General features: G+C 53.1%; 1 protein-coding gene across 3 annotated transcripts; it reads right to left on the reverse strand.

The window, feature by feature from the left end:
• Positions 1-447: 447 nt before the first annotated feature.
• On the reverse strand, positions 448-27,090 carry TCEA3 (transcription elongation factor A3). Of its 3 annotated transcripts, none has more exons than XM_030538728.1 (15): positions 26,836-27,089; positions 17,482-17,544; positions 16,365-16,470; positions 14,741-14,903; positions 12,829-12,903; positions 11,785-11,853; positions 9,999-10,067; positions 9,619-9,702; positions 8,141-8,218; positions 7,369-7,532; positions 6,552-6,608; positions 3,716-3,870; positions 2,458-2,604; positions 1,503-1,574; positions 448-605 (listed from the first exon to the last, which is right to left on the reverse strand). In XM_030538728.1, exons 1-15 carry the CDS (start codon positions 26,902-26,904, stop codon positions 597-599), a joined length of 1,380 nt encoding a protein of 459 aa, XP_030394588.1. In that variant the 5' UTR covers positions 26,905-27,089; the 3' UTR covers positions 448-596. The 3 variants fall into 3 exon arrangements, with proteins under 3 accessions (XP_030394588.1, XP_030394590.1, XP_030394589.1); XM_030538730.1 differs by lacking the exon at positions 26,836-27,089 and adding an exon at positions 18,235-18,319; XM_030538729.1 differs by lacking the exon at positions 8,141-8,218 and having other exon boundaries at positions 26,836-27,090.
• Between the last annotated feature and the right edge of the window lie 396 nt (positions 27,091-27,486).

Below are 27,486 nucleotides of genomic sequence, written 5' to 3' on the forward strand. Positions count from 1 at the left end.
TACCCTGGGCAGGGGACAGTAGGAAGCCTCTGGCTCTGAAAGCCTCATTGTCTTAGCCACGCCCCCACATATAATAGGGGGATTCACCATTGCCATATGGACTCATGCTCATAAACAAATAGGCCAGCTTAACCTGGTCAATGAAAGGGACGAGCATGTGCGATTGGGAGGGCATCTTGGCTGCTGCTAGGTTACTTCCTGTGAGCTCAAAGAACAACACCCCAAAACCTCTGGTAGGGCAGATTTCCTAGCAGGTCCTTCCAGTCTAGGGTTCCAATGATCACTCCAGTCAAAATATATACATCAGAAAAAGAGGCGTCTCCTAGTGGCTGGCACCCTGGCACTGCTTCTTCTGGGCTTGAGGCTCGGGTACCCCTAACTCCAAACAATCCCTCCCTCTAGCCAGTGAGCGAATCCTCATTACATTCACGGGAGCCAACAGGGAAAGACTTTCAGCTCCTCTCTCAACAGGTTAGTTCTCTTCCCTTCCCCTGCCCCTTCCCACCCCCAGTTTCAAATTTGGATGGTCAGAGATTCTCCTTTGCCGGCAGGCTGCATCGTCTCCGCGGGTGGCCCGGGTGCAAACAGGAGCGGCCTCAGCAGAACTGGAAGACAAGCAAGCCAACACAGGAGGGAACAAGTTAGCCCCAGCAGGAGAGGAGTCACTATCTAAGCTTCTAGCAAAAAAGCCACTGAAGAGACCAGGGTCGGTTCAGGAGTGGGCTTACGTTGACGGACGGTGCAGAGAGAGTGAGAGGTTTAGAAATCCAGGAGGACACTTGCTGGTGTATTTTAGGTTGGAGGGGGATGAAAAACGGGCATTGGGTTCTAGAGCATGCAAAGCACGGGCCTGTGTTGGTGTTGTGTTCTAGAACAGGGGTTCTCCACCTTTGTCTTTCGGAGGCCCCCTCCAACATGTTATAAAAGCGCCACGGCCCACCTCTGCCACAACTTTTTTCTGCATATAAAAGCCAGGGCTGGCGTTAGGGAGCAGCAGGCAAGGCTACTGCCAAGGGCCCCGCATCACAAGGGGCCCCGCAAAGCTAAGTTGCTCAGGCTTCGACTTCAGCCCCAGGTGGTGGGGTTCAGGGCCCCGGACTTCAGCCTCGCATGGCGGTGCTTTGGCTTTCTGCCCTGGAACCCAGCGAATCCAACAGTGGCCCGGTTTGGCAGCTCCTCTGAATCCTGTTCGCAGCCTCACCAGTGGGCCCTGGACCCCTGGTTGAGAACCTCCGTTCTAGAGCACATGATGCATGAGAAGGAGAAGTGGATATGGCATTCTAGAGCACAGAACCAGAGAAATGGGCGCTGTGTTTAAGAGCACACGCTACACAGGGAGGAGATGTGGATACAATGTTCTAGCGCACGGCACCAGAGAAATGGACGCTGTGGTCTAGAACACATAACATATGGGGCTGAGATGGGGGGCATAGGTGAAATGGACACTATATTCTAGAGCAATTGCTCTGTCTCCCCCTCGAGGGAGAGCCATGAGTACAGACCTTCCAGCGGTTCCCGCACTCGTTACACAGCACGAACGTTGTCATGGGTTCATCGGCGCTACGCGTCTGGACCTACGGAGAAAGCCAGCCACACAGACTCAACAGGATGCATAAAAGTGTCTGCGTTGAGTCCTTCTCAGTCCTCTGAGGGAATGGGCATTGGGAATGGAGGGGGAAGGAATCCTTGCAGACGCAATGAGAACCTCCCCGGACCATCCCCAAAACTCAGTCCCCCACCAAACCACAAACCAGTTCCCATATTTGAAAAGTTCCTTTCATCTTCTCCTCCCTCCCTGTTATTTCTAATCATGCAGCACATGCTGCCTGTGCTCCTCCCTGCATCTCGGCCTCAAGCAGACGTAGGAAGAAGTGGAAATCCCACAGAAAAGTGGGATCCTCCCCTAAATTCCAGCCCAGCCTTGCAGGCGCAAGAGGCCTGGATAAGGACTTGTGCTTTGGGGCAGTACGGCAAAGCGAGATGAACCTCCAGGAGTCACCTCCCCGCAAGGAAACAGATGCAGTCCAGGGGTTGAGTGGCAGAAGGGGCAATAGACCTGACTGGAAGCCTCTGGTCTTCTGCTGATCTCTGGGCTAATCCTCCTAAGGGTGCAGGGACATGACTCATCACAGTAAAGTAGAATCCTGGTTGGAAGGTCCCAAATTTCTCTGGACTATCAGACAAGCAAAACTCGAAGGCAAGAAAGTCGATGGGGAAGGAGACCAGCTTGGAGACATTAGAGAGGGAGGTCTGTCAGGGGGGATTCAGGTAAGCAGGACCCCACTGTATTTCCAGGTGGCTAAGAGCCCTTAGCTATGGCTGCATGTTGATGGCCCTTGGCATCTTCTGAACTTGCCGCAAGTCAGAGTGGGCTAGCCAAGTTCTCTGCACTGACCCTGGAGCCGGCCACTCAGAGCCTTTGCTCTGGGCTGGAGGCCCCCTGCCCAGGGTGCCCACCTGGTTGTAAGTGCAATTCTTCTTCTTGCACTTGCCGCACTGGAAGAGGTCTGTGGTGGTGCCCCCAGTCTTCGCCATCTGATGCTCCCGGATGGCTTCTAGGGTCATGGCGTTCCTCAGCTCCTTCAGTTCGTCGCTCGCCATCTCCTGCAATGGGTCACAGCACCCAGGTCAGAGCTACAGAGGCCAACAGGTATTTCTACTCCCATCATTTTCTTACTCCCAGGTTCCCAGTGTCCCTTGGGGAGCTTCTCTCCCGTACGCACGCGCGCACACACACACACGCCCAACCACCATCTTGGCATCTGAAATCAGACAGGAATCTTCTTACAATCCACCAGCCGCACAACCTCAGTGAGGGCCTGTGCAAGTGTGAGACTGAGAGACTTGACTGGGCCAAGACCTCTCACTCCTGACACGTGACGTTCCCTGCTATCCCAGTCCTGGGTCCCCAAGTCCCCTTCCCAATGCACTCCAGCGGCCGTTCCAGTCCTGCAAGCTTCCCCACAGCTCTGCCCATGTGCCTCCAAACCAAGCTGCAGCCACACGCTGTTATTCCAGCCTTGGGCTCCTCATGCCCCGCCCTGCTGATGCTCCTCAATCCTGTCCTCCGGTCTCCTTGCTAGTCCAGTCCTGAGCTCTGCTGATGCCCCACAACTCTGACCTGCAGCCCCCCTGCTATTCCAGTCCTGGGCTCCCTCCACAGCTTTGCCAATGCCCCTGAACCCTGCCTTGCAGCCCCCAACCCCCACTCTTCCGGCCTCGTGACACTCCTGGGCAGAGAAAGCAAACAACACTTGGATTTCGCAGGGTGTACAATCAGGGCCAGACGATGACAATTGGCCTTGGGATTTCCAGCCTGAGCTCTAGAGGGGAGAGGGTGCTGCACAAACTCTTTAGCCAACTCTCACACACACACACACATACACACCCCGCAACTGTCCTCGAGCTGCATGGTGGATGCTGCTGAGCGACGTGGGCAACTCCCTCTCACCACTTCTGGCAGGCTGCCTCCGCCAGCCTCAGCAATGCTGCATGTGACATATACTGCACTGGCCTCCCTGCTCTTACTACCAGCCTCCAGCAACCCCAGTGCCTGGAGCCTCCTACCTCAGCAGCTTCCTCCCCTTCTGCTAAGCTCTGCCCGATTCCCATCAGTGATAGCGCAGATGGAAACGATCTCAAAATGGACCCATTTCTTCTCTGAGTCAGTCACCGGGCATCCTCCTCCCCTCACACTTCCCACCCCGTTACTCACCTCTGCCGTCATCCTAGCAATGAGGCTGGGGGAGATGGCTCCATTCAGCACGTTCCTCCGCAGGTTGGGGTTCTTGGGGTCCTTCAGGTTACTGATCCTGCTCCTCACGCGGTTCCGGTACTTCATGTCCGTGCTCTTCAGCTCTTGGAAGATATGTGGCACAGTCAAGGAATAAGAGCCCAAGGATAAGAGGACATAGCAGCGGTGGGTTATGAATGCACAGGTATCAGTGGATACCCTCAGAGAGGCCCATCTGGGCTTTGGGACACCCACAGAACCAGCCCACGCTCTAGGGTTTTGTGGGAACATCTTCCAGGATTTCTACCTTTGTAGGTTTTGCTTTGGACATTTGGATTCAAACAAACCCTAGAACTCAGGCAAAGCTCCTTAGATTCCTGTGGCTTTGATGCCAAGCCCTGGTTGGACCCCAGGCACCCTAGGAAATGGACCTAGAGTCGCCTTCATTAAACCTGGGCTGAGATTTGAGTTTGTATTGGAGACCAGTGATTTTGGGGCCGGCCCTGCTCCTGTTGAAATCATGAATGTTTTGCCAGCAGGATCCAGTGCTCCCGCTTCTCGCTAATCTCTTGTCTATTACACGGTAGCTTCCCTGTAAGGTACAACCTCTCCTCCATTGCAGGGGCAGGAGAGGGCAGGCCACATAACCTCCCTTTCACCCTGCTGATGCTGAAATGGAATGCTAAACTGCATCGCACCGTTCCGCCATGAGGTGGCGATGTGTAGAACATACCTCATCAGAGCTCATGCAGTGCATTAATGCAGTGGTTCCCAACCAGGGGTCTGGGGCCTCCTGGGGGGCCGTGAGCAGGTTTCAGGGCGTCCAGCAAGCATGGTCAGTGTTAGACTCGCTGGGGTCCAGGGCAGAAAGCCGAAGCCTCATCGCATGGGGCTGAAGCCGAAGCCTGAGCAATGGAGCTTTGTGGGGGCCCCTGTGGCACGGGACCCCAAACAATTGCCCTGCTTGCTACCCCCTAACACTGGCCCTGGCTTTTATATGCATAAAACCGGTTACCGTGGCACAGGCGGGCCGTGGAGTTTTTATAGCATGTTGGGGAGGCCTCAGAAAGAAAAAAGGTTGAGAACCCCCGGCATTAATGGACGTTCCAGTGAACGTGGTGCATCTCCCTGGGAAAGAAGCTCACGATAGTACAGAAGCCTGACCGGCTAGCAGCAGCTCTGCAATCGACTTTGTGTAGGAGAAAGAGAGAGCCTGAAACACGAGGCCTGAACTAAAGTCATGGTCAAGCCCTGTTACAAAACATGCCTGCTTGCAAGCTCACAGACCTTGGCAAGAACAGGGCTGGCACTGCAAAAACATGCACATTTCTAGGAAGTGCCAGGCACAGGACACTCACGCAAACACATTCCGGAAGGGTGGTACCAGACCACCCCGATACAGGTTTATGGTGCAAACACACTCTGCAAAGATGATACAGGATCACCCTGACCCCCTCTTAAAGATAAGGCTAGGATGACAGCGGGGTGGATACAGAGGTGTTGATCGAACCAAGATGTACAAGGCAAAGGGTGGTCACTAACCACGTCCGAGGGGCACGCCGTAACTCGTTTCTATCGGCGTATAAAAGTAGGGTTCCAGAGGGGGTGTCTTTGGGCAGCCGAGAGGGGAATGGAAAGCCCCAGCATTACCTGAGTCCATTGCATTGGGCACACATGTCCTAGCGTCACTGTAGACATTGATCCGGGGAGCTTCATTGACCATAAACCTGGCCAGGCGCCTTTGCTTACAAACCCAGTCTTGAGGTCTTCGTGGGCAGTTCACTGGAGGTCTGCTGCGGTGGGTCTCTGCGCAGAGCTGGGACAGCGCACGCCGGGAGCTCACGCACGCCACCAGCGACGGAAAACATGACAGAAGGTGCTCTTGGGATTATCTCCATGCCGGCTTGCAAAGGGCCTTTATATGATAAGCCGCCAACACAGCCGAACTGTTGCATCCACAGCCAGATAGTGCCCTGGGGGCAGCTTCTAGGAGAGGCTGAGTACCCACAATTCCCACTGACCACAGTGAGAGTTCTGGGGGCACAGGAGTAACCCACACTCCTGTGTGCTACGTGCCCCCCCTGCAGGTGTATGGGTCTGGCTACAGTGCAGGCAGAGGTGGGAATGCGGTGCGCATACCCAGACCTGCGCCAGCCTGGATCAAAGCTAGCTGAATAACAATAGCAGCGAAGCCCCAGCCACCTGGGGACTGAGTGCGCAGGGGTAGCTCCTGCCACCATCCAGGCTGCCACGGCTTCCCTCCTGTTGTTACTCGAGCCTTGGGTAAGTCTCCAGGTGCTGTAGTCACACCTCCCGGGTGCAGAGGAGACCTACCCGGCGACTTTAGCTCCAGTGCCCGCTTAGAGTGTCACACAGTCACAGCTAACGTCAGCGGGGGCACCCGAGCTGGCTCCCCTCGTTATAAAAGGGAGGGGCCAGCTGGCAGAGCGTTCCCTGCGGGGGCTCCAAGACTCTGGACCTTGAAACAGCCTGCCTGTGGGCACATAGCAAGATTCCCCGGCTGGAGAGGGCTGAGGGTACATGAGGAAAGGAAGGGAAGGAGCCTGCCTGGCCGGCTGCGTCTCTGTCGAAATGATGCTGGGGTTTATCGCTTTGGTAGCGATGCATTCAGCGCTCCGGAGCCCGGGACAGGCATCGGCTTTGTTAATTTATATCTAGCTAACTGCAGCGGGGGAGACCCCTGGTTCCAGCCCCGCCAACCGGCCAGGAGGGGGGGCAGGGCTGCCCTTGGATGCAGGCTCGGTCCCCAGTAGCAAGGCAGGCGAACCATGCCGCAGCCCAGCCAGTCAAAGGATATGATCTTCGATTTCAGAGGCCAGCTTTTCACAGTTGACTCCAAACTGTTTGTAATCATCTGAAGCGGGGGAGAGCGAGAGGGGGAAGGGGGTGAGCACACTTCCGAACCCAGAGAACGTGCCGAAATCAAAGCAGAATTCAGCAAAATCACTAATTATCGGCATAACAGGAAACCGAATTCCTTCAGAAAGATTTGTATCCCTTCTGTTGATTACTGTAGGGTTGCCTGCGCGCCACTGAGCCATCCCCAGTTTGTTCCTGCGGGGTTGCTCGTGAGCAGCGAACGATAAATGATTATCACAAGTACCGAGCAGGTTCGTTATTGTAGGGTTGCTTATGCACTCCAGGCCACGCTCACTGGTTTGTTATTATAGGGTTGCTCTGAGAAGGGCTGACCCGCTGGCCGTGGAACAGCTGGGTTGTTTTCAACACATAAAGTAAACCACACAGCGTTTGCAGTTTGCACAGAAATGTAAGAAAGGAACCAGCAGGTTAAATTTCGGTCCTACCAGCGGTGAGGGTTGTCCCTTCAAAGCCCGTGGCATGTGGCAAAGCATGACCTGGTGGAAGCCAACTGGGTTACACCCAGGAGAAATTTGGCCCAGTGGGTTTTTCGCAATGAGCAACTCAACCAATCATCAAAATTGCCAAAGTGCCCAGCGGTGACTGGCTCCTATTGGGGTTACAATCCCAGCCCTTGTTCCTGCTCTGACCCCATTCAGCGAAAGGGATGCCTCAGAATCAGTCCTCCCTGTGAGCTGCCCCAGGGGGCGGCCCCTTCCCCTCCCAGGCCGCTCCCACTCCCAGCCCCCTCTCACCGTCCATTTTCAGGGCAGCCGAGATCATCTCGACGCACTTGTCCCGCACCGAATCGCCCGTGAGGTAGCAGGACGCCAGGAAGCAGATGGTCGGTGCAAACGTGGGACTCGAGGGGCTGCTGGGAGTCTTGGGGGTCTCGGCTTTGGATCTGGCGCTGTTGGGTCTGGAGAGAACAGACAGGCTGTCACCCTGGGAAGCCACAAGAAAAGTCTCCTTCCTTGCTAGCCCTAACCAGAGGAGAGGCTCCCGGCACGACCTGAAGCTTTACCTGCAAAGGGTCCCTCTGTGCGACACTTACCTCACTTCTCAGGAGCCTCTCTACCCCACACTGGCTACTTGTAGTCCGCAGGTGCTGCTCTCCCCCATGTGGGCAGAGGGAGTGTCTTGGAAAGATCCATCCACCGTGGGTATTTACCCCCATTGTGTTATAAGTTGAGCACCTCAGAATCTGCCATGTATTTGTCCTCCCTACACCTTTCTCGGATCAGCCAGGGCTTTCATTCCCATTGTACAGATAGGGAACTGAGGCACAGAGAAATTAAGGCTCAGCTCCTCCGAGGTGTTTAGGTGCCGACCTCCCACCGGTTTCAATAGGAGTTAGATGCCTAAATATTTTGGAGGATCCATGCCTAAGTGATTTGCCCAAGGTCACACGGGCAATCTGTGGCAGAGATGGACTTAAACCAAGCTATCCTGACCCCAGGCTACTGCTCTAAGCATAATGGCTGGCCTCCAGCGTCATCTACATGAGACTTTCCCACCCTCCCCTACCTTTCCTCTTTGCCATCACTGGAGTTCTTCCGAGAGCCGGGGGGGGAGGCTGCTGGGTTGGAGCCTGTAGAGGGCCTCCTGCAATCGAAACAGGGAGAGGCAAGTGTGTGTGCAATGCCAGCAGAGAGAGGGGAGGCGCAAGGGCTGAGGTTCTTCTGGGGACCCCAGCAATAGATCTGTAACATGCTCGGACACCCCAGCAATGGGCATGGTCTAAGCGCCCAGGACAGAGGTGGTCCGGGATGAGATCGTCTGGTTGGATATCAAACACTCAGAGCTAACGGCCTGCTCCAACCTCCTCCAAACGTGTCTTTCCATTGACTTGCACTGGCGTTGGCTCAGCCCCTCAGTGTGCAAAGGCCCCTGTGCATTGTGGGATCTGAGGTGACAGCCTTCTACGGCCAGCACGCGATGCCTTCCAAGCCCTCGGCGAAGGGCGTTGGGTCTCTTGGGGCAGGTCTGCACAGTAAATAAATACCCGCGGCTGGCCCGTGTCAGCTGACTTGGACGCACAAGGCTTGGCTGTGGGGCTATAGAATTGCAGGATAGATGTCTGGGCTTGGCTTGGAGCCCAGGCTCTGGGACGCTCCCCCCAGAGGGTCTCAACACTCAGGCTCCAGCTGGAGTCCAAACATCTGCACCTCAATCCAACAGCCCCCCCAGCCCGAGCCAGCTGACATGGGCTAGCCGCAAGTGTTTCCATCAACACAGGGAAGACATACCTCTGGGGACAAGGCCCAGTGCCAGGGCTGTTTCAGACAATGCTGAAACAGAAGGGTCTAGGTCATGGATGCCCCAACTCTACAAGACCGGTGTGATGTGTACTGCCTCCTGCTGGCTTAGAGCGCCGCTCTGCCACGACAGACGGAGGCCCCTGGGAGAATCAGCAAGTCATGACCTTCATCACTGCTTCCCTGCCTCCTCCGGTTCTTTCTAGGCTTCTGGCCGGTGCCCAGCCACATGGTATCCAGGAGCCTTCTAACAAGGAACCTCCCTCCAGATGTCTCCTAACTCACCCTACCCACTCCAGTTCTGGAGCCGACCCGAGTAGGGCAGAGTGACCAGCTGGTGCACAGAGCTTCATAACGCACAGAGGACACACATCCCCTACATAGGACCTCAGAATCCCACCTTCCTCCTCCTGCAGTAGACTACTCGGAGGACAAGAAGTACTGGAAGTAGGATAAGGAGTAAGGGGCATAATCTGCAGCAAGGGAGATTTAGCTTGGAAACTAGGAAGAACTTTCTAGGCAAGGAGAGTTAAGCTCTGCAACTGGCTTCCCGGGAAGGCTGTGGAATCCCCATCATTGGAGGTATTCAGGAACAGGTTAGACAAACCCCTGCATAGGGGGCTGGACTTGATGCCCTCTCGAGGTCCCTTCCAGCCCTGCATTTGTCTGATTCTTAGGTTCCAAGAGGGAGCAGGGTGAGATCCCAGCCGTCAGTGGGGTGGCTGGAAGAATGAGCCTCCCCCTTACCTTTCCACCGATGGTCTCTTCTGAGGGGAAGAAGAAGAGGAGGCAGTGGTGATGGTGGAAGATCTTGAGTCTGCAGAGTCTCTCCTGAAAGAGAAGTGGGGGAGGAAGGTCCACGTCATAAAGCGCAGAGAACAGGGGTTCAGGAGGGAAACACGCAGAGAACCAGGGGGCACACAGGGTCTAGTAATCCTTAAAGAGGGCATTTCCTGGTGAACGGGGCATCCTGTCTAAGGCTTGCAAGAAAGCATGAAGAGAAGGCATGTCACTGCCACGTGGAGGAGGTGGTGGCAGATGGAAGCTGCCTTGCTTTGAGTTGGGCATACCACTCTTCCAAAGACAGATTAGCAAAACGTGCCACAATCCAGCCACAAAACACCTACCTCTCTCTCTTGCCGTCCGAGTGCAACTTTTTAGAGGTGGCGGGAAGAGCGCTGTAGTCGCTGGTCTCCCTTCGTAGGGAAAACACACAGAGAGGAGAGAGATTAGCTAAAGTGAGATCCCGGCACTGGGCCCCCAAGCCCTCTCTGCTGACATCTGTGGGGGGTGACCAGCTATCCAGGGCCATGTGCCATCCACAGCGGCACTTTTTCCCCAGTGGAACTGTTCACCGGTTATCCACAGATACTGGTATGTGGGACTCCTCCCCCAACCCAGTCAGCCTCCTGCAAACACAGCAGGTTCATCCCACCCTCCAATTCACCCCTCTTGCAACTGGAGAATTCAAGCCTTATGCCAGACCCCACTAGTCATTAGTGTTACCTAGTGGTTAGAGCAAAATGCCTGTAAGTCAGGACTCCTGGGTTTTGTTCCCAGCTCTGAGAAGGAGTACGGTGTAATGGTTAGAGGGGGGCCTGGCAGACTGAACGCCTGTGTTTCTGAAGGTATAATTATTGTACTGAGACGTGTAAAGCACAAGAATAACTCAAAACATCCAAATTCATAGATCTGAAGGCCAGAAGGGACCTCGTCAGACCTCCTGCGTTACACAGGCCAGAGAACCTCACTCTGTCATTTCTGCACAAGCTACAGCAGATCTTTTGGAAAGACATCCAGTCTCGACCTTGCGACTACAGGGGATGGAAAAACTCACCATCTCCCACGTAATTAACGAGCCAAATCCCAGCCCTCTTCCCTCTTAAGCTTAGAAGACCCTTCGAGCAACAAAAGCACCGCGGTCAATCGTACAGAATGAGAAGCCCCCACTGGAGCAGGGATCTGATCTCAGCAGCTGGCTGCTCTCTCTGTACAGAACCCAGCCCAAACCCTGGGTCCGACCCTCACTTTGGGAGCCAGCTCCGAGCTTCCCAACTAGCTTGTGTTTCTATAACCGGCCAAACCACAGGCCCCGTTCTGGGAGCCCCTCAGGGTTTTGCATCCGTCAAGAATCTGGCTCTGAATCTTTGTGGGTCTAGAAAGACCTGACAGCCTCAGTTGCTGCTGCGGAGGCCTTTAGCCTGTTGTAATCCTGTCCTAAACTCGGGGCGGTTCTGGAGGCGAGTGGCCAGGCCACATTTGACATACTATGGGCAGCGCAATTATCCGGCCCCGCAGTGCTTTACAGGAGGCCCAGTTCAGAGCAGTCCCAACAGCCCTGCTACACACCAAACACTGATTATAAACCCTTGGGAAATGGCTGAATCGTATCACTCACATGTGGCGAATGGGTCTGAGTAACAGCAGTGATGCAGCCTGCCTTCTAGGCACTGCTGCCTAGTGGCCAGAGCACTGGACTGGTACTCAGGGGACCTGGGTTCTACTCCTGGCCCTGCCACTGGCCAGCTGGGTAACCTCGGGCAAGTCGCTGCACTGCTCTGTGCCTCAGTTTCCCCATCTTTAAAATGGTGATGGTGATACTGATCTCCTTTCCAAAGCACTCGGAGATCTACTGAGGAATGATGCTAGATAAAAGAGCCAGGTATTGTTATGTGTTCACACAGGTATAAAGGCTTTGTGCCTGGAGAGTGTTATTTCAGCTCTGCTGCTGGAGGACTCCTGGGTTCTATTCCCAGCTCTGTCACTGACTCTCTGGAGGTTTGATCTGAGACACTGGAAGTCAAGAGGACTCTTTTCCATCCACCTCAAGCCCTGCGTGACTTCATTCGCATTGCCCCTGCCCTGTAACTGCTGCTCCCCAAATAAAGGATCTGGAGGTACATAAGCAAGTACCTGTCTGGCTTGGAGTCTGCAGAATGACTCTTTGGGGCTGCCGTGTGAGAACCGGACTTGCTGGATTTCCTGGGGAGAAAGGGGGTTCAGGGAGAAGGGTTTCTGCTCTTCAGCACAGTTCTAGTTTTAGCACATCAGATTTCCGCCCCGCCCCGATTTTTGTCCTAGAAACCGACCCCACACACTAGACAAGAGGAAAGAAATGAAAAAGAAAGTGCACGACCCCCTTCATTTCTCTGTCTTCTCCACATTCCTTCCCCTGAAAGCTCCCCTATCTTTCAGCTAAGGGCTTGTCTACATGGAGACTCCCCACGTAGCCGGCTGGGGTGTGACTCTGCAACACTAGCTGGCCACCATGCACTAAATGCTCCCGGGTGCGCCCCGATCTACGCTCGTTTGAGAAGCACTTTGGCAAAGCGCACGCCAGGACTTTTCACAGCCAAGTCCACGGAGCCAGTCACTGAGCAGCACGCTAGAGCCCTGCAGATTTACAATTTAGCCTCCCTGCAGACAAGCCCTTCATGCAATCCCAGAACAAACTAAACCTTTTCAGCAGCGGTGGACCAAACCAACCCCCTTGTATTCAAACTAGAGATGAGCCAAGTCCTAGATTTCAAACACATCCAAGTCCTGTTTCCATGGTTCCATGATTCCATGTTCAGGTGGGTGGTTTTGGTTCAGTCACATCAGTGAACACCAACTCTAGATCCCAACTCTGATTTCATGCACTTCTGCTCCTCACCCACCCCCAGCTGGATCCCCTCCCTCAACACACACGTCTCCCGCTTGTGCCACCGTGATTTGCTGGAGAGAGGTGCACGTTTTCACAAGGATTTTTACACCACGGATACGTTCGGGGGTAGAAATGGCTGTAGTGGCCTGAATTAGAATTGGGCAGCTCTGGCTGAAATATACAAGGGCAGGTAGTACCATAGGTGTCCACACTTACCAGGCTGGGAAAAAAAAAATTTTTTTAAAATCATCCATCGCCATGTCTTCCCCTCGCCCAGATCCAAGCAATAAGGAGGATGCTGGGGAGTTTACCTGTCCTGTTTCTGATCCAATGAATGTTTCTTCGAGCCAGGAAGAGGGCCCGCTGCCTTATGGTTGGGAAAGTCCCTTTAAAAGAAGGGGGAAAGATGCAGGAAATTACTAACTCCCTGAGGATAAAGGGATGAGCCATTAAGAAGCTAGAGGACAAACCCTAATTCCATTCAGTTTTGTCACTGACTTCAGTAGGACCAAAGGGATGACTTGCAGGCAGGCTACACCTAGCTGGAGAAAAGGGATGGACTTGTAGAGGCCACATGGTGAGCAGAGAGGCAGGATGATCCAATGGTTAGTGTACCAGCCCACGACTTGGGAGATGTGGGTTCAATGCCTTACACTATCATAAGCTTCCCGGGTGACCTTGGGCCAGTTACTTATGCCCTTATCCCCAAAGGTACTGAGGCACCAAACCCTTACTGACATGGGCTGAGTGACCCTGGCCAGACTGTATGTCCCATGATGCACCACAGCAGCCAGGAAATCCCCTGAAATCAACGTGAGTTAAGTGCTGCAATACCTTTGAGGATCTGAGCCTTAGGTTGCTGAGTGGACTCCCATGATGCACCACCTGCCCTCTCTAAAAGGGGAGACTGGTGCATCATGGGAGATGTAGTCTGACACATGATTACTATCTAGCACTGTTGTCCTGGAGTGCTCACAATCTTTAGTGTATTTTTCTTCACACCTTCTCTGGGAGGCAGGTCAGTGCTGGTTCCTCTGTTTTATAGGTGGGGACCGAGGCCCAGAGAGGATCAATGGGAGTCAGGCGGCTAAATACCTTTGAGGATCTGGCCCTTTGCCTCTCTCTGCCTCAACAGTCTGACCAGTGACTACTCCCATGCCTTGGCTAAGTGACTGATTTATTACAGTAACTCCTCACTTAAAGTCGTCCCGGCTAATGTTCTTTCATTGTTACGTTGCTGATCAATTAGGGAACATGCTCGTTTAAAGTTGTGCACTGCTCCCTTCTAACGTTGTTTGGCAGCTGCCTGTTTCGTCCACTGCTTGCAGGAAGAGCAGCCTGTTGCAGCTAGCTGGTGGGGGCTTGTAACCAGGGTGGATCGGCAGCCCCCCATCAGCTCCCCGCCCCCCTAAGTTCCCTGTGCTGCAGCCGCCCAGCAGGCTATCAATTGCTGGGCAGTTCAGCTGTCCCTCCCCCACTGCCATGTGCTGCTCCCAGAGACCCCTTCCTGCACAGCAAGCAGGAAAGGGGAGGGCTATCAGGGTGTCCCCCTCCCCCATGCTCCTGCACCCCGCTTACCCCTTCTCCATATAGAGCAGGGATGGGACACGGAGGGAGAGAGACATAGAGAGCTTGGGGCAGCAGCTGCTGTCTCAGCTTCCTGATCCACTTAAAAAGACAATGCACCTCAGAGTGGGTCACCTTACTTAAAGGGGCAGTGTGCATCTCTCGCTCTCCCACACACAAGGTGTGTGTCTGTCTTGGTCTGCTATGCTGTCTCCCCTCCTTTGTGTTCCTGCTACCTTGTGTGAGAGGCTAATTAACAACACTTAACTCTTGAGGGCTCAGCAAGTGCTAGTTCATCATTCAGCAGCAAGGCATTCCCTGGGAAATATCCCTCCCTCTTCCACCTTCTAACTTCACCCCCTCATGCTTCACAATCACCTCAGCTGCGAACAGTATTAAATTGTTTGTTTAAAACGTATCCTGTGTTTTTTGTCGGGTGAAAAAAATTTCCCTGGAACCTAATCCCCCCCATTAACATTAATTCTTATGGGGAAATTGAATTCACTTAACATCATTTCACTTAAAGTCGCATTTTTCAGGAAGAGAACTCCAACGTCAAGCGAGGAGTTACTGTATTACTGTTGTTTCCTATCGCCAAGGCACAGCTACTGCTTACCAAAACCCGATGGTCTAAGCACCCCGCTGGCCAGCTCATACCTTCCTTTGTCCTTTTCCTTGTGCTTCTCAGCTGGGCTTTTGCAGCGTTTCACTGGATGGGAATTCGCCCCTTCCGGCTGCCAGCTGGGAAAGTCGAGACTTTTTTCTTTTTTATCCTTTTGCCCTTCCAGGGCCTTCTCTCTCTTCGGGGTCCCCGAGGACTCTAAGGGGAACAGATTAGGTTGTCACTCAGACGCTGACTGAAATGAAAATGCGAGGAGGGGGGAAGGGCACTTCTATTCACCAAGCTGGTAATAATTTCATACTGATCGGAAAAAAACCACCACCACGAGCACTTGGCTTGGGAAGAGTCGATCAGTGGCCCACTTGCAGGGCCGGCTTTAGGAAGTGCGGGGCCCAATTCGAATACTCGGCGGCGGTCTGGGTCTTTGGCAGCACTTTGGCGGCGGGTCCTTCACTCGCTCTGGGTCTTCCGCAGCTCTGAAGGACCCGCTGCTGAAATGGCACCAAAGACCCGGCGCGAGTGAAGGACCCACTGCCAAAGTGCTGCCGAAGACCCGGACTACCGCCGGGGGAGTAAAAATTAAGAAGGTGCCTAAGTTGGGCACTCTTCTTTAGGGCGCAGGGCGCAAGCATGGGGCCCGTTTCGGGGGAATCGGGAGAATCAGCCTAAAGCTGGCCCTGCCCACTTGGGCATTCAGAGCAGTGTTATAAAGGGGCCAGGTTCATATCTCCCTTATAGCAATTTTCCACCTTTATTGCTCCACTGACTTTAGTGGCGTCATTCCTGATTTACATCGTTCTGCATGACAGCAGACTCCGGACCCATATGCAGCCCACAGAATCCAATCCTCTGCTACCAGGGGACTCGGTGGCCCAGAAGATTAGTGCATTAGCCTGTTATCTTTTGAGGCTTGGGTCCAAATGACCACTGGGTCCAGGCCACCAACTACATAAGAGGTCATTTGTTTCTGGTCAGGATTGCACTGGCAGGGATTATGTAGGGTTCCAGGATTGGAATATCAAGCGGCTCAGGCTTGAGATGCAGAGCATGGGGGACCAGAACTGGGCCAGCAAAGAGAGATGCAGATCAGGGTTGATTGGCTGAATTCGCACGTGGACCTACGACTTGAAACAGCATGGAGGGTTTGCACGGTGAGGAGGAGGGGCTGGTGGTCTTCAGACATGGGAGACCTGGGGGTCAATTTCCTGCTCTGCCATGAACTTCCTGTGTGATCGTGGGCAGCCATGTAGACTCTCGGTGCCTCAGCTTCCCCTCACTAATAGCACACAGGCGGAGTGTGAGGACGAATATATTAAAGATGGGAAGCACTTTGGGATCTACTGGTGAAAAGTGTTATATAGGCTATAGGCACTATTGTGATTAGTGGGTGCACAGACAGAGCTGCCCTGAAAGTCAGGACCAGGTACGGGAGTGCAGCTTAAACACAACCTGCACATGGCTCTGTCCAGATCCTCTCACCAATAAGCCACCAAATGATCCTTCTACCAAATTAAAACCAATCACTAGGCCCGTTAGCTGCTTGTATCCCGGGGGAGTAAAGGGGCCCTAAGGATTGTGTAGAATCAAAGGGCCCAAGGAGGTTTTGGGGCCAGCTAGCATTTTTACTCGGGAGGCTGAAGCAGCCTCAGAATCTCTCACCTAGCAGTCGTTTCCAATTCTTGATGAGGATTTTCGCCAGGGCCACCACCTCTTCGTCCGAGCACTGCTTCCGGACAGCGTTGACAGCCACCCCAATTCTCGTGGACTGAGAGCACGAACGGACGTTTGTTTATTATTAAGCAGATCAAAGAAGAAGGCAGAACAGAGAGGAAAGGTAGCCCAGGGGTTAACACAGTAGCCTGCTGCAGACTCCTTGTGTGATCTTGGGAAAATCCCTGAACCGCTCTGTGCCTCAGTGTCCCCATCTGTACAATGGGCATAATGGAACTGCCCTCCCCCGCGGGGGGTGGTGGTGAGGTGCTCAATCATTACAGCAATGGGGGCTATGTAAGTACCTTGCTGGATGGGGCAGCACCTAGAACAGTATTTGTACAGCACCTAGGATATGAGACCGTGGTCTGTGACGGGGCTTCTCAGGTGTGACAATAATACAAATAATAAATAATATGAATAAACACAATAACGGATGGATAGAAATGGGTATGGCTCCTCTTCCCCTTGCTCCTCTGGTGGGGGGCCAAGGGAATACATCAGGAGTGTTCATGACAGCAGGCTCTTACAGCCCCCTGCTTTCCCAGGTGGAGGAAGGACCCAGATAGGGGACAAGACTCAACCACAGCTTGCTTTTGAAATCATCTCGGGAGAACAGGTGACATGGTGGGACCCTCCCGACCGCTAGCAAGAGTGGTCATTTAGGAGCTGCTCTGATACACTGACGGGTCCCTCACGGCCGGCCCAACGTAATAGCCTCTTCAAGGAAACGGCTGGAGTTCAAGTGAATTGAACGTCTCTCCTGTAAGACATCAGGCGGCCCAACCTGCACGTCTCACTGATGCCTCTGAGTGGGTTGTCAGCCAGGGGGATCGAACCTGGGACCTTTCAATGAGGCCGGACTGCCGGAGCTAAAAAACTCTGCTCCCTTAGCCCAGGCGGTAGAAGGCTTGGCAAGCTCCAGCCGGCTTAGTCACGAACAGAGGGAGGCAAAGCACTTAAATTCCATGTTACCTCCCTCCATGTGTGCCCCTTCTTGAGATCCAAGTAACCCGTTACATGCTGGGGTTACCCGCCTCCCTCTCTCCCAACCGCTCCCCCTCACCTGCAGCAGCTCGATGGTCATCGTGTAGCCGTTCAGTTCTTTCAGCAGATCCAGAGCTCCGTCCTAGGTCAAACAGAAGCCGCAGTGAGCCCTGAAACATCAGCGGGGAAAACAACTCCCTGGAAACAGCCTCAGCATTGGAGGGGTGATAGGAAAGGGGCAACACTTCCAAAATCCTGTTCTAAACTGCCACCCTCCTTGGCCAAACAGTGCCCTCCAGCGACACCTCTGCCGCTTCGCAGAGAGCAGAACTGGTGCAACCAAGAAAAGAATGCATTATTTTATCACCGGAGCACCCATGGGTGCTGACTGAGATTGGGAGCCCCATGGCGCTGGGCACTGCACAGACACGTAGCAAGAGACAATCCCAAATTGTGCAGAGAAGCCAGAGGAAAGGGTGAGAGAAAGTATTATTCCTGTTCTGTAGCCTGGGCAATGAGGCCCAGAGAGACGAAGCAACTGACCCAAGTGCATCTAGGGAGTCTGTAATCCAGATAAAGCACCTTAACCACAAAGCCATCCTCCCTTAAAATGCCCGGATCTTTGAAACCCTCCATAGATTGACCCCACCTTATCTCATCGGCCTTGTGCCAAATTCTTTTGCTAGCTACACCAGCATACGCCCAGACCAACTTTGGAAGCCAGCGGCATGACTCTGCGTTTATGCTAGCCTAACAGAGCAACATTTGCTCCCTCGTCTCTATTCTTCTCAACCCAGGACAGGAAGGGTCACTCAGCGGTGAGGACACTAACCTTAGGGGTGGGAGGTCCTTGTCAATTCCTTACTTTGCCACAGATTTCCTGTGTGACCTTGGACAAGTCACTTTGTTTCTGTGCCTCAGTTTCCCCACCCGTACAACAGGGATAAGAGCCCTCCTCTTCCTCCTGGGAGGGTGTGAGGAGAAATACATTAAAGATGGTGAAGCACTCAGATGCTCCAGGAATGGGGGACAGATAAGTACCATAGCCAGACAGATACTACTTTTGGTGTCCCGTTCACTGCTTTTTGTGACATAGCCTTCATCTCGGCAGCTCCTGCCATCCAGAGAATCTCGCTGATCTCATTGCCCCATTGACCTTCCCTCTCATTTCAGTTCTCAGCTGAGAACCTCTCCCTTCCCTTGACCTATAGTTCTTAAGTTCTTTTCTCCTGCCATGAGTTTTTTTAGTTCTAGTTTACACTTGGCCTGCTAAACCCAGGGTTGGGAGTTCAATTCTTGAGGGGGCCATTTAGGGATTTGAGGCAAAAATCTGTCTGGGGATTGGTCCTGCTTTGAGCAGGGGGTTGGACTAGATACCTCCTGAGGTCCCTTCCAGCCTTGAGATTCTATGATACACGGAAGATGATGGATAAAGTAAGAGGTCAGATCCTCAGCTGGTGTCTATGGGCACAGAGCAGCACGGATTTACACCAGCTGTGAATCTGGCCCAGGGTGTATAAAACCACCGATCGCTCATTATGGCTGATAGGACAGCTCTTCCCCGTAGACCACACGTACTCACCCGATACATGTATGTTGCAGCTCTTCCTATAAAATTACCCGCTCAAGAGAAGCGGGAGGGAAGGGTTAAAATGTCTCTGTATTATCCAGCTGCCATGAGTCAAAAGAAAACAAAAACTATGACCCATATTTTTTCAAAAGCTCTTTTTTTCCCCATTATTATTTTTTATTTCCTGACGCACGAGGTCATGGTCAGAGGCAGATGGAAAGGAGGTTCTGTCTTCTCTGGTTTCTACGCGCTTTCTCAGCCCGGCCAAAGATGCAGAAACGCATCTGCTTTGGATTTGTACTGTAAAGCATCATCGACAGGCCCTCCCGACCATAACTGCGGAGACCTGGCCAGGATCCAGGGAGACCCCGGTCGGTGACCCTAGGGAGAACAGAGTGCCAGGGGAGAGAACAACGGGGCTTGTCTGTGTTCAGGAGTCTCGATATAAGAATCCCCTTCATAGCCACAACACCAGAGTCCTGGCTCTTCTCTGCATATGGAACATCACACATGGAAAGGCAGCAGCCCCAGAGCGAGAGGAGAGGAACAGGCTGGCACCAGATTATATCTTGGTGCATATCTTGATTCCGCCCCAGCTTTCTGAGAGTACGAGGCAGCTGCTGACACCAAACTCCAGTCTGATACAGCAACTGCTGTGATCTGATTACAAACTTGGATTCAGCTAGGCAGGCTCCATAGGGGGTGTTCAGTTAGACCCAGCAAGCCAAATCCTCCTGTCAGTTACACCGGTGCCATCTGTTGTAATAACTGGGGCTACAGCTTTACCCGCACCTTGAGCTCAACGGTCAAAACTACATGGACGTTCGTAAGATGTCACCCTAACCCCTGCAATAACGAACGTCAATGGGAAAAGGCACCAGAGGGAGACAGACGGATGGAATTAATCCAAACAAAAAGGCCTCGTGATAGAACTCAAGGCCTGTGCTCAGATTGTGCCTGGTAAACAAGCCAAGCGTGGGACCACAAGTCAGTGAACCAGCTTGGCGTGTCGGAAACCAAGCCAAACGGGTGGATGAAATAACAAGAGGAGGAGCTATTCTGCCCAGAGCTCCCTTCAAGGATCCTTTGAACAAAAGATTGAGACTTTGGGAGAAAAATTGGCCACCCTGGCTCCCACCTTCCCCATCTCCTGGGACCCTAGGCTTTCATCATCCTGATCCCGAGAGATGTCCTGACCAGAGCAGGCCAGAGAGAGGGACCCAAACACCACCTAGGATCTGAGACTGTCTCTCTCCCCATCATGTGTCCTTTTCCTTCTCCCTCTTATTTCTTCTCTGTCCCAGCTCCCTCCTTTTTAATTCTATCTAAGACGACTCTGGTTTCGCCAGCAGCCAGGGCTGTGTATTTTGCAACACTGCTGTAAGCCTGTGACCAGAGAAAAGCAACTAAAAGCAATGCCCTAAACAGCCCGATGCTGATACAAGTTTCCCAGGGCTCGTGCACCGTCCCGACACTTCTCCAGGAGCGAATCTGCAAGAGAAAGTCAACCCCGCAGACAGACGCTGCATTTTCTACCTTTGCTGTTCTTGTCTTGCGTGTGTTTGTCTTGTGTCTTCTAAAAAACGGGATCGGACCTTAGCAGCAGCAGCAGCGCCAGCTCCAGCCCATCTCAACAAACTTCCCTAGGGACAGTTAATGGCATCTGTAATGCCATCTAAGAGGCTGCCAGACAAGGGAGTTTTCCTTTCTAAAAACCCTCTCCAGCTCACGGGAAAGGGAACAGGGGATGCTGTTAAATGGAAGCTTTATTTAATACTTGACGTTTCCAGTGCTTTTGCGGTTTTTCCTTCTTTTCTGCGTCTCGACCAAAAAGTTGCAAGGATTTTGAATGGCACGTTTGCCATGGCACTCAGCAGGCGGAGGTCTCTGCAACCCAAGCCCGGTCTGTTTAACGTAGCACAGTCACTGGGCTGTATCAGCACCTTTGGGCCATCGCTTCTACCTGAATCCAACACACCCCAGGAGCGGGGATGGCACAAGGGGCGGCAGAATTTGGCCCAAATGCTTTTGAACACCGTCTCCAAACTGGGACGCCCAGCTTTCAGCCAGTACAGAGCACTGGTTTCCGGTTCAAATGCTCCCCCCAGAAATGGACACCTAGGGAAGTGTGGAGTTGAGATGGAGGGGGAAAGAAAACCCAAGAAGCCAAAAATAAACACACAGAAGCAAGGCGGCCTTGGGAATGCCAGGTCTGGAAAGGCAGGGATCTCAGGCTCAGGGCTTACAGCTATCTGAATAAAGTGTGTGGGGAGGAGGGCGGTTATTATATTTCTGGGGGAAGCAGCTTTGGTAAGAGAGCACTTGCAGTACACCCCTCACCAACCTGGCGGCTCCATTTACAAAGATCTGTTCTACCAGGTCTGCGCCACCCCGCACTCCAAGCACTGCCCACATTCCCACTGCTACAGTGCAAAGCGTTTATGGGTCATAGCAGGCCCCATCTAACTGTGGCTGTTGCACTAAACTCAGGGCTAAATATAGCCAGTCCCAGCCCTCACCTCAGGTCAGTGCGATTTCATTCCCGGCTATTTTCAGCCCCCTTGGCTACATGCATGTGGATATGACCATAGCTCCCAGGCGCTGTGGTAGCAGTTACATTATGTAGGAGAAGAGCACGGTGAATGGGGGCAGCGCGTGGGAGCAGCACAGGAAATCCACAAACCCAGCTCTGCACGGCTTCCTTCAACCCTGCTACAGAGTCTGGGGGCAGGGGCAGAGCAAGGGATGGGCCGGTGGATCCTCCTCCTCAATAGACCCATTCGCAGTGCCCCTCGCTGGGTTACTCCAGCACCTCTGAGGCTGCAGTAACCCAGCGAGGGGCACTGCTAATGGGTCTAGCAGTACCAGGCCCAGAGCATGGCAACCTTAGATGCACCGGTGGCCTGTTGCAGACTCAGCCTGGGGGAAAATCCTGGCCCCAGGGAAGTCATAGTTCTAGAGGAATGCCAGGCTCCGAACACTGACAAGGTGACCTGGCCATGATGCCCTTCGCCAACATCCTTGGCCCCCAAAAAAGCCACCAGAGGGGCAATGGTTTCCCTGCAAAAGCAGCTTGCGTTTAGCGATTCCACCTTTCTAACTACGCCTCTGCTGCAGCTTCTCCGTGTTCGCTCGTGAGGCCTTGTGCTCCGGGGCCAGATTCTCCACTGCCCTGCACCCCGTGGAACGGACACAGCTGTGCAAAGCAAGTGCACCCTGGGTGCAAAACGCTGCCAGGGCAAATGAATGGGAATGGCTCCTTGCTGCTGTAGGACAACCCATGGTGCAAAGCTGGGGAGAATCAGGCCCTTCGTGTCTCAGTGAATTGCAAATGAGACGGCAGTTCAGAGCGCTACTGACAAATTAGGATGGCCGTCGTGCTGTAGCAGTGTTGGTCCCAGGATATCAGAGACAAGGGGGATGAGGTAATATCTTTTAGTGGACCAACTTCTGACAAGCTTTCGAGCTTACACAGAGCTGAAGCGTGGGGCACAGGTCACTTGCTGGAGGATTCTCTGCACCTTGAGGTCTTTAAACCACGATTTGAGGACTTCAGTAGCTCAGACATAGGTTAGGGGTTTGTTACAGGAATGGGTGGATGAGATTCTGTGGCCTGCCTTGTGCAGAAGGTCAGATTAGATTATCATAATGGTTCCTTCTGACCTTAAAGTTTATGAGTCTATGAGCGCCGCTTAAGCTCCAAAGCTTGTCTCTCTCTCTCTCTCTCAAGTTGATCCCAGAAAAGATATTCCCTCCCCCACCTTGTCTCTTAGCAGTAAAGAAAGAACCTTTTCTTAACACTGAACAAGAAACTTTTATTAGCATTAATACCCAGTTGTCCCTAAAGCTGCTCTGTCTTCCTCTCTATCATACAGCATCTACCTACAACCAAGAACATATTTTCCTGGAAAATATTTCTAAATGAAAAAAATTAGGAATTTACAAGGGACATTTCAAAATGGAACAAAATTAACATTTTTCTTCCATTTTGAACTGACATTTCCCCCACCAAAGAAGGTCATTAAATGTGAGATTTTCCCAGGGAGAAAAAAATATTTTTGATGGAAGCTCATTTTTGGCTGGGAAAATTTTCTCCCCCGGCTTGGCGTCCTCTTCTAGGTGCAAAGAAACAGCATACACATGCTCACCCCCCCTCCTTTATCTAGCTAAACACTCTTTAAAAGGAGTTAAATTTGAACATGATAGATTCAGAAGAATTGCTGCCTTTCCCACTCAGGCCGATCTACTCGTCCCCTGGCCTTACGGACGGTTTGATCCCAAGGATGTAGAATCCTGCTCAGTGGAGTTAGCACTCTGCCCCGCAGGATTCCCTCCTTTCACTAGGGCTGTGATGTACATGACACAGGTACCACCACTACTAGGGTCGCATGGTAATTCAGCCGGGCCTACTGCCTATTTGTTCTGTACTGAGCCCCTTGATCAGTCTCCTGCAGGTAGGATCATGGGGAGCAGGTCATTGCTGGGGCTGTCCAACTTTTTCCCCATCCAGTCTTATCAGTAGTACTGGGTCTTGTGGTTTAAGTTTGGTTAAGTTTTCAGCTGTATTTTCAAGGTTAGAGAAGAGAGCCCCGAGACTTCTTAGCTATGGCATCGCTAAACTTCCCATATTCACAAGCAGAGCCAGCGAGGACAAAGATTTACCTGTATGGGGCAGCTTTGTTCTGAGAGGTCAACCCGTAAGCGACTGAATTACTCTGGTCACTGACGGGGGTTGTTCCATAGTCTAGCAGAACTCATGTGGGATCGTTTTTGTTGCAGCCACCAGAGCAATCTGAACCGGAAGTCCATTCATTTGTTGGTGCAAGAGCCCGGAAGCAACACGCCTGAAATCATGGCGTGCCCAAAGCGTGGCATTCGGAGCTGGCAAGGGGTGAGCTGTGGGAGGAGGTTGATGCTTCTGGGGCCAACACCCTTTTTCTGTCCCCTCTTGGTCTAGTGAGGAGACTGCTATGAAGCTGGACTGGCGAGCAGCTCCTCGAAAGCCAAATCCCTTTTCTCCACGCAGATCTAGTGACATCCACTTCCAAGGCCTATTGGCTAACGCTTTGGGTAGAGGCGGTCCTTTTGGTTGTGTCTCTCTGGTCCTTCTGAAAGACACCCAGGCATCCACCTTGTGTTTTCACACCTGCTTCATGCCTCACCCCACGCGCATCTAGGCAGCTCCCAGCAGCGGATGGTCAGCGTTCCTTATGTACACTTTCTAAAAGGACTGTGGGACTGCACTGTGTACTCAGACGTTTGGCTTTGGAGATGTCTCCTCTCTTTGGCTGTGGGAGCCCAGATGACTGGGCCACCCTTGGATACTGACTGCAGTTGCACACAGCACTGGACACATTTCACAGCCTCTCTAATTTCTGCATTGAGCCTGGAACCAGAATGGCCTTTATATCACTCGAAGCCTCTCAACAATCTGTGGGGATCAATGGAGCTCCAAGTTGCCACTAAGGTACGTCTTATCAGCAATAGGTATCTCTCAGGTTAGACACACAAGATATCACTGGCAGCTACATAGTGCCTTGGCATCGCTGTTCCCGAACAGTACAAGTGGCTCGTGGTCTGTTACCAGCTAGAAAAGATACAGACCCCACAGATATCCCGGGAACATATGCCCACAGCCTGGGCCAGGCACGTTCAGTGCTGGAGTCGAACAGCCTCAGAGTGAGAAAGGTGCCTGGGACAATGGCTCGTGGTCCCCTCCAGACAACATGGGGGTAAAAAGGCTGGCTACTCTGGTGCTTCCAACCCAGCCGTGGGAGACCTGGAGAAGGTGCCAATTGGAGGCCCAGTTCTCTATTGCCCGGTGCCTTCTGCAGCCATTTGCCCATGTGCAAACCAAAGGCAAAGCACAACCATTCAGAGTGGCCCTTTACACCCACTTTGCCCTGGTGTAAACACCACCACCGGGAGCAGGACCATGGAGAATCAGGCCCTGCAGTGCAAAGGAGAAAGCGACACACCCAGCGCCCACTGGCCACCAGAGAGAAACTCTCCAGGGACTCTGCAGCAATTAGCAGCTCCTTAAGAGATTCTGTGGTGCAACCCATATCACGTGGGGAAACATTTTAACATACTTCCCCTTATATAAACAGCGCCTGCCCATTTGCAGACAGGGCCACCAGCACAAGGTATCATGCTGGAAGGACAGAACTGCTGGGTTCAATACGCCACCAACGTGCAGGGCCTGTGCCCTTCATCCAGCTATGGGCAGGGCTGCCTAGACGATTCAGGGGGCCCAGGGCAAAGGAATTTTGGGGGCCCCTTCCATTAAAAAAAGTTGTAATACTATAGAATACTATATTCTCATGGGGGCCCCTGCGGGGCCTGGGGCAAATGGCCCCACTTGCGCCCCCCCCCCCCCGGCGGCCCTGGCTATGGGAAGCCGTGCTCTGGCACCTGATTGCCCAAAGCCCAACCTTACAGCAGCTGAGAGCATCAGTGCTCAGAATGTGCCCATTGGGGGGGGCGGAGCTAGAGGGGGTTAATGGGTTAATTACACTCCACTGAGGCAAAGGTCGCAAGGAAAGTAAAATATTAACTTCATGCACCAGCCCTTCCTCCACTGCACATTGCACCAGATCCTGATTGCACTGCACTGGTGCCAGTCAGGGCACAAATCCCCTGCCAACGTGATGGGGGTAGCCAACTGCAACTGACAGCTACGCCAGCTAAGGAGCTGGCCCCAAAGGGTAAATCAGGGGAAGCCAGGAGACCTTCCCCACGACAAGACGGCTGCGCAGGAAGGATCAGGCCAGTTGTACCTACACTGAAGGTTTACTTGATCTCAGTAACAGTTCAGGGCGGGTGGGGACACCTGTCCTGTTTGTTCTTAAATCTGGTGCACAAGCTTTAAATCTGACTCATCCCCCCTGCTCCGTGTTCCACTTTTTCCTTCTCTTGTGAAAAAGGTTTAGACACCTAGTTCCTCCCCCCCCCCCCCTTCCTGGATATTTTTGCTTTTCCCGGCCCAGTCTCGTTGGACAAGCCCCAGTCTGAGATGGGGTTTGCACTGTTCAGATTCCTGTCACTCTTTACCCCTCTTCAAACCCAGCCCAGGGTGGGAGGGAGAGGGCCATGAAGGACAATCAGAAAGCCCCACACATGGGTGAGGCTGAAAAACACGATTTTCAGCCGACCAAACCCTGGCAAACTGAAAATACAGTCAGAAGACCAAGGAAAGCAACAGCTCGAATGCGCAGAGGAATCCAGCAGGATTGGGTTAGGCAGGATGGCTGAAGCCCAAAGGATCAGGCTACAAGAAACTTTGCCGTTTTCACATGTCGCAGCCAAAGTTGAGATTTTGGGGGAACAAAGCTTTGAGGGTCTGATTTTCAGAGGTGCTGAGCACCTGCTTCCTCAAGGGAGCTGGCAACAGCCTCTGACCCCCGAGCAAATGAGAATCCGGCTGTTTTAGCAAGTGCTGTCAGCAGCTCCCTAGGCCAAATCAGCTGGAAGAGACCCGCCAGACAGCCCCTTCCTCCCTCCCTCCATCAGCAGGATTGACCCAGGAGGTTCTCTGGTTCTGCACAGATCCAAGTTGCAAAATTTAAACAGACGCACCGCTTGGGTTTTCCTTCATTCCCGGACACACAGACCCAAGCTGGAAAGTTTAGAAACAAAACAAACACATAGACGATCCAAGCTAGGAAAGTTTAAACACACACACACAGTTTTGGTTTTTCTTACCCTACTCGTACACTCCGTGTGTATGTGTGTGTGGTTTTTTTACACACACAGTTTGGCACACACACGATCCAAGCTAGGGGAAAGTTTAAACACACACTGTTTTGGGTTTTTCTCACCTCTGCTACACACACACACACACACACTTTCGGCTTTACTTACCGTGTTCTTCCTGGTCACCATCTTATCCAGCTTCTTTGCAATCCTCACCAGCTCCTCGGCTCGCCCCATGATCGCGGCCCCGAAGTTTTTTGGCGTTCAGGAGCGAGAAGGGGGGGGCGGGGGGGGGGGGGCGGTGCGCTTTAAACCACAAAAGCAGCCAGGAGCTCGCCCCCGGGACAACTGTGATCACTTTTCATCGGGGTCTGGGGGGGGGGGGGGAGTATGTGTGTGTGTGTATAGGGGGAGGTGTGTGTGTGTATAGGGGGAGGTGTGGGGGCGGGTGTGTGTGTGTGTAGGGGGGAGGTGTGGGGTCGGGGGGGAGTGTGTATTGGGGGGTGAGACTGGTCGAACTTTTGCTCCAAGGGGCCGTGACAGCTTGGCAAGGCCGGGGAGTGAAAAAGCAGAAACAAGAGCGAAGGAGCGAAAGCAACGACGGGGGCGTGGCCAGGGGCTGCCACATGCAGCCGGAACAGCATAAGGGGGCCGGGCTAAATAGAACCCGCCGAGGGCCGAGCCGGGGCGCGTGTGGACGCGGGAGTTCGCCCCGGTCTGGACGCAGGCGGTGCCCTCGTGTGTGAGCGGCTGGATCAGGAGCGGTGCCCGCTGCCTTGCGCCTGCCCAGGGTCAGACTCACCGCCCCCCCCAGGCTAC

This window comes from Gopherus evgoodei, chromosome 20 (assembly GCF_007399415.2).
Source record: "Gopherus evgoodei ecotype Sinaloan lineage chromosome 20, rGopEvg1_v1.p, whole genome shotgun sequence".
Lineage (NCBI taxonomy): Eukaryota > Metazoa > Chordata > Testudines > Testudinidae > Gopherus > Gopherus evgoodei.